A 6,862-nucleotide genomic window follows, 5' to 3' on the forward strand; every position below is an offset into this window, starting at 1 on the left:
ATTGCTCTTAATACCGTGTTTGATTTCCTTCAGGGTTGATTCGTTGAACTTTTTTTTGAACGTAGTTCTTTCTAAGTGTTAAAACCCGAACCCCATAGAGTTAACCGATTGATCAGATATTTGGCACGGAGCCAAGAAACGATTTGAGATCCAAAATTTTGATTCCGAAAAATGACTCTTTTTATGGACCACAATGCTGCCGTGATATGACGAAGTGACGCATATCCAATTTTAGCGATTTTGACTTTTTGGCGCTATTTTGTGCGTTTTCCTATGAGCTTTCGAATGCTTTCAACAAATCTAGAAAATATCATACAGTTTTTGAAAAAATCAAGAAAAACGAATCACCAAAAGTGCGATTTATACGCCAAAGTGACGAATATCCATGCTTTTTTTAAAGTGATACAGAACAATTTTAATAACCCGTATAATTCCTCAGATCCGGAATAAAATCATATTTTTACATGACTTTATGTTTAAAATAAAATAGAGAAACCCCACTCCTCCCCCTTCTTCAGAAAAAAGGGGTCTCAAACAAAGTAGCTGTTAAGGATGTTGGGTGAATAAAATTTCCCATGAGAAAGCACCTATATTGAAAAAGGCTAAACCCCTATCAAATGGTTCAATTTGATGAAAAAAAAAGAACATGGGAACAGTGCGAGGACCAAGGGAATTGCATGAAGGCAAAATGAAGTCAATCTTTTGATTATAAATGTTTTTGAAAAAAAACGTTGAAAAAATCAGTTTAGTCCTAACAAAAATTACTGTTATTAATGTTTATGCCTTCTGTGCTAAATAGCACCCTAGAAATAATTTTGAAGATGTTGAGGTACGTAAAAACAATAGTGATCAAAGTTACCCCGAAACTCGAAATCTGGTTTTGTAACAAACATTTAATTATAACCACCAATGTCGTTTGAATTTACTGCAATCAATGATCATGTTTTATACTCCTTACTTCAGTAAGTGTTTTAAAGCTTTAAGGTATTACGAAAAAGCAAACCCCTTCCAAAATATTCAAAAATGAATGAAAAAAGTGATCAAAGTTTTCCCAGTATACGGTACCTTGAGAAGTTTCTTCGATGGCATCAATCAAATTTTCTTCCTCACTCAAATACAATTTAAGGAAATCTAACTGAAGAACGATATTGTTCTGATTGCACGACAAGACTAAGGATAAATGTCACTCGAAAGGAGAATCGTCAACTCAGAACAAACGTTTATACGCCGAACTGACGCATATCCATTTGAACCAATTGTACGAATTTTTACGCAAAATGAAGAATTGTGTTTCAAAAGGCTGCATTTGTCATCCAGCTTTGCATAAATTCTACAGATCACATTTTATGAATAGTCCCAGATAAATGAATAAAGAGGAAAAAGAGAAAATCGCTTTTAGTCGCTAAAAACAAAAATGGTTTATGCGTCACTTCGGCGTGACACGGCAGAATGATGACCCGCTTTCGCGAGATGGACAACATCCGTAGTTTGAACTGCCTCGATTCATCATTTTAAACCATTTTTTTTATAAAGGAAACAATATGACATTTTATCCTAAATACACGATTCAAACAAATGACTAAATCATTATTTTCCTTTTTAGGTTTCCTCTCGCACCCGCAAGGAGTCTACCCCAGCTACTTGACGCCACCGCTGAGCCTAAATCCGTCCAACCTGGCCATGACCAACCTCGGTCTGGGGCATCATCCGAACGGCCATCACAACATCAGAATATCACCGCAGGGCATTCCGGGCATGTCCCCACAAATGGGCGGCCCCAACATGCGGCTCTCACCCCCGCACCCGAATGGCGCAATCACCCCGCAAAACCTATCGATGGCGGCCCAGCAACCGCTTACCCCGCGCCATTCCCCTCTCAGTGCCGCCGGTGGCCTCGGAATGCCTCCTGGACCACCGCAAGGCCCTCCCCTATCAGCTGTAAATATACCCATAACTTCACCCCAGAATCTTTCACTAACGCCACCTGGTTTAAGATCGCCGCAAAGTCTAAATAGTAGCAACAACAACAATGCCACCAGCACCAATAACAACAACAACAATCCCGGACATCCGCTGAGTCCAAACTCTTCGTCAACTTCCTCTCCGTGCAGCTCAACCGGAATCAAGCTAACGAAGCTGACGAATTTGGATGAACCGCTGAACACGCCTTCAGGCCAAGACAGTCCGCTGCTCGAAGGCGATCAACAGCAACAACAGGGCCGTGGAACGACCGCCCTCAACATGACCGTGAATCACTCGACTGACATGAGGACCAATTCGATTGCCACCCTGAGGATCAAAGCCAAAGAACACCTGGAGAACATCAACAAGAGCATGACCACGATGGTGTAATCAGTTCGGAGAGAAGAACTCGAAGAAAGATAAAAACAAAATGGTGACAATGTTTCCTACTTAAACTTAAAAAATCCAACCCCTATTGATAAGTTACGCCGAAACCAGCGAACTATGATCTCCACCTGTAGAGTGAAAACATAAAAAAAAAGTAATACCAGACACTAAGCCGTAGTAAGATTAGTCCATGAAAATCGTTATAATTATTATTATTTGTCTCTTCATTGAGAAGTTCAGTTTTAGTTAATCCATTTAGTTCGCTTTGTAAATAGAAATTCAAACTAAGTTATACTTCTCAAATAAAACGTTAGGAACATGCTGAAGAAAAAAAGACGTCAATATTTTATCTCTAATAAAGTTAACACGCTTGCGAACTGTACATAACTGATAAGCGCAAATTCTTCCCAACACAAAAAAGTTTTAGACTAATGAAAATTTTACCAAGTAAGCGAAACAGGAGAATGTGCTACTGAAATGTGAAAAATCGATAAAGAATAAAATAAATATGCGATTTTTTTAAGGATGCGTTCAAAAATTCGCATTTTGTACAAACACTAGGAATTATCAGCGAAAATAAAGATGCTCCCATCATACGAATAACGGTTTTGATGTGATTGCTTATTTTCTTGTATCCGAAAGTTCCTCTGATCTCTATTAGAATAAAAAAAACATTGTAAAAATTTGTTATTTCGGAAGTAAAAGACATTAGTATATTTTAAGTACCGTAAAACGGGGTAACACTGATCACCAGGGTAACATTGATCAAAATGAAATTTTTCCACATATTGATCAATAACTAAGTCTAAGGTTAAAATATCTCAAAACTTTTTTCTATGTTTTAAAACCTTTAAGTTGAGTTTCAAATTGGGAAAGCTTGGTTTTTTTCGAATATTTCAAATGTAAGTAAAAATGTTATTTCAAAATTTTGAAATATTTAGGGGAGAGTGGGGATACTTGATCCCCTTTTATTATTTTCACCATATCTTTTTGGAAAAATTTAGCAACTCGCCGTCTTTGACATTTTCTGATAGCTTGTAACTTCAAGTTTCTATGCTCCAAAAATTAAAACGATACTTGAACCCGTTGATGAACTAGAAGCATTTTCGTTGAAGTGAAAAATTGCGATTTTTCTGAAGTTAGGGGAGACTTGATCCCCTATTGAAGGAGACTTGATCTTTTATTCAGGAAGCCCTAATCCTTGTTTAAAAATCAAACAAAACCCCAAGATAGAATGTTAATTGACTATTTTGGTCATGTTTGTTCTCATTTCACACTTTATAGCGGACATAAGAAGAAAATTCTATAACTTTGTCTCAACGCTAAAAACATTGCATACTTAAAGGCGCTATTCTCTATAATTAAGAGAAAATTAATTATTTTTGCTCTTTTCTTCAGACAATTGTTTGATAAATATTAGTTTTTGGATAAATATTAGTAATTTCGTAATCAGCAAGCATAACGATCAATTCAGAAGAAGAATATGCCATTTGGAAGGGGGATCAATTGTACCCAACTCTAGGGGATCAATTGTACCCATAATCAACATTTTAGAAAACATTTTCTGAAAAAAGTTGAGAGTTTTTCATTGCTTAGGAAATATGACATTCTGAAGTTCATTTTACGCTCGAACGATTGATACATTGGAACAAATATTTTTTTCATAATTTTCCCATGTAAGGAACATTTTAAAGTGATGAAAAAAGATCTTCAAGTTTCATTTTGTGAAATTTTTCAAACAAAGTTCAATTACTCAAACAATTATTTTGTTAAAAATTTTTAAACTACAAGCATTGTTATTTTGCTCATTTTGGCACATTTTTCTAGAACATTTGATCTTCGTCAGACATTCCAGTTTCGAGATATAGCTAAGGAATCAAGTATAACCAGGGATCAAGTATCCTCATTCTCCCCTATCTATTTTTTCGAAGGCTCGTAAACAAACACCCTTTCTGATGAAATCAAAGCGTTTAGCAGTAGCAGGTTGTTTTATGTGAGTGTTCAACTTTTTTCTTAGTAAATCTGTAGTTTTGGTGTAATTTTGGTTGCATTTTGAGATAAATTTTTGATATTTAAAAAATAGGGAAATTTTCCAAGATTAAGCCAGTCTAGGATAAGAGGCTAGAAACCCTATCAAATGGTAAAGTTGGATGGAAAAATTAAAGTGAAATAATGCGAGGGCCTAGGGAATATAATGAAGGCAAAATTTACTATTTTTTAATATAAATTTTATAAGAAATGTTAAAAAAATTATCCCCTGAATTTATGCAGTATCGTTGTCCATCTTTCGATTTCAATTGTTGTTCGGCCTTAACACCTTGAGGACCGCGATGTTGTTTTTTTGTACCGCGAATAAATTTAAACCAAGAAACACCTAAATTCAGCATTTTAATTCACTGGATCAAATGTTACAAATTTAGTATCTTTGAGCCACCGATAGTGTTGTGTTCAATTTTGTAGAGTTTAATGATTAATTTTATACTATTTGAGTTTGTCCCGAACTGCCCTAGCAATTGAGAAACTAGCATTTTAAAATATTATAAAGGTCTTTTGTATCCTTCATGATAAAAAAAAACTTGTTTAAACCGTCAAATTGAGACTGATCAAAGCATCAAATTCTAAACAAAGACGAAATCGATTTTTAAATCAAATTTAAAGTAGTCTAATACATTTTTGGTATTCCAAATTTTTTTTCCCAACGTAGCTGGGCCGACCGATTCTGGGCCTTTTTTCAAAAACCTGGAAGAAACCGGGCAATTGATTTCAAATTTTCCAGTCCAAAAACTGGGCAATATCCATACAAATATAAGCAAATTCCAGACATTTACCCAATAAATAAAAAAAAAAAGAAAAAGAATTAATCACTTGAATTTTTAATTTTTCAAAGAAAAACAACAACAGCGTAGATCTTGTTCAAGGAATCTTAAAAAATGACAATCTTGTCTCGGAATTTTCATTGTAAATTCGGGGAAGCCCGGAAAAATCCAGGCAGTCTGTAATGCTTGTCTATCTTGAAATAGTTATTTATGAAAGAAGTAGCAGTGGATTTTTTCAGTTCGAGTCGTAAATTTCTCCTTGTCGGATTATCGAATTGTTGGATTTTCAATGAAGTTTTCATAAAGTTTTGTATGGAACTCGTTGTAACGCTTCGATTTCCGCACTTGACGTGATTGCAAAACTCGTGCTGAAAAAAAAGGAAAAAAAGGACAAAAAAATTTTGCATCTAAATAATTATTTTAGCCTATTAGAGTTCCCCAAATGCCCCGACATTTAAAAAAAATTTATGCACTGCAGGCTCAAATTGATCCTAGGCCTAGTATAAGATCTCATGCCGAATTCGGGCCAGATCGGATCACGGGAAGGGGTCGCTCAACGAGCCTGAAGTTTGTGTGGGATTTTAAAACATTTTTTTGGAGAGGAACATGAAGATCCAGTTTTTCATCAACAACTTTGGTCCTCTTCGGCCGATTTCTTTTAAATATGGTATTTCTTAAAGCCTGAACTATGAAACATGTTTCATCCGAAGACTGCATTCCAATTTGAATTAACATGAATAAGTTCTTAGGCTTCAAAAATGGGCTAACTTTTTAAAGGGTTTTTAATGAGGCACTGCGTCGAACATTTTAACGCAGCGTTAACAGTGATAAAAAATTTCTAAATGAGATTAATATATAGCTTTATATTGCTATTATTATCCTATACCAGCACTGTTGCTGTAAAAAAATTCCGGACAATCATCTTTTTTTATTTGTTTAAATATTATTATTATTTAGTTACCAGTCCGGGCTACAATGAATCAAAATGCAAATCAAAGATGCACCTTTTAAATCTCGTTTCCATATGCTGCAATAATCACAAAGTTAATTATTTATGATTTCAGCTAGTAGAATTTTTAATAGTATTTTTACCCCTAAATGCATACTGCACCATTTCTTTGAAAACATTTTTGACCAAACAAATGTAAAGTTCAACTTGAATAAAACCAAAAGTTACTGCAATTGTTGATTTTAGCGTTGTGACATCACAAATATATCAAAAACTAAAGATTTTAAAACGTTTTCATTTTTGCTAATGTTTTGCAACTTATCCCTTTTTCTTAAAATGGTGAAAATCGCATGTTTTTGTAAATTTCAATATAATAGTATACTCTAGTGCAATCTGGATTTATAAACTCAAATGTTTAACCCAGGATACTGAAATAAACGGAGAATCGTCGTCAATGATCACACAAATTGTGAAGCCAATGATTGAATTTGTGGTAATTTGTGGTAATTTGTTAGAGAGAATTAGAAGTTTTGACTTAAAATGAGAGAAATCAGAACTCAGAGAGAGTAAAAATGTGCAAATTGTTTCAAATTGTTGCAATTTGTGAAGCAATTGTGGAATTTTGATCATTACCATTCCAAATGCAAAGAATTCTCTCTCGATTTCAATCCCTTGGTTTAACCCTTCCGCGTGATCCTGCACACGAATGAACTGAACTTTTAAAATGGAAGCAAATGTCTTGGCTAAC

At 34.7% G+C, this 6,862-nt stretch overlaps 1 protein-coding gene across 3 annotated transcripts in view; it reads left to right on the plus strand.

The window, feature by feature from the left end:
• Window positions 1-2,933, plus strand: part of LOC129756514 (retinal homeobox protein Rx) — a 133,525-nt gene extending 130,592 nt beyond the window's left edge. For 2 of the 3 annotated variants that reach the window (XM_055753422.1, XM_055753421.1), the window contains exon 6: window positions 1,604-2,933. In XM_055753422.1, coding sequence (XP_055609397.1) covers window positions 1,604-2,352 — 749 coding nt within the window. In that variant the 3' untranslated portion in view covers window positions 2,353-2,933. The remainder of the gene's footprint in view (window positions 1-1,603) is intronic. The other variant, XM_055753423.1, reaches the window with a different exon arrangement.
• Window positions 2,934-6,862: the final 3,929 nt, after the last annotated feature.

The sequence above is a fragment of the Uranotaenia lowii genome, chromosome 3 (genome assembly GCF_029784155.1).
Source record: "Uranotaenia lowii strain MFRU-FL chromosome 3, ASM2978415v1, whole genome shotgun sequence".
Taxonomy (NCBI): Eukaryota; Metazoa; Arthropoda; class Insecta; order Diptera; family Culicidae; genus Uranotaenia; species Uranotaenia lowii.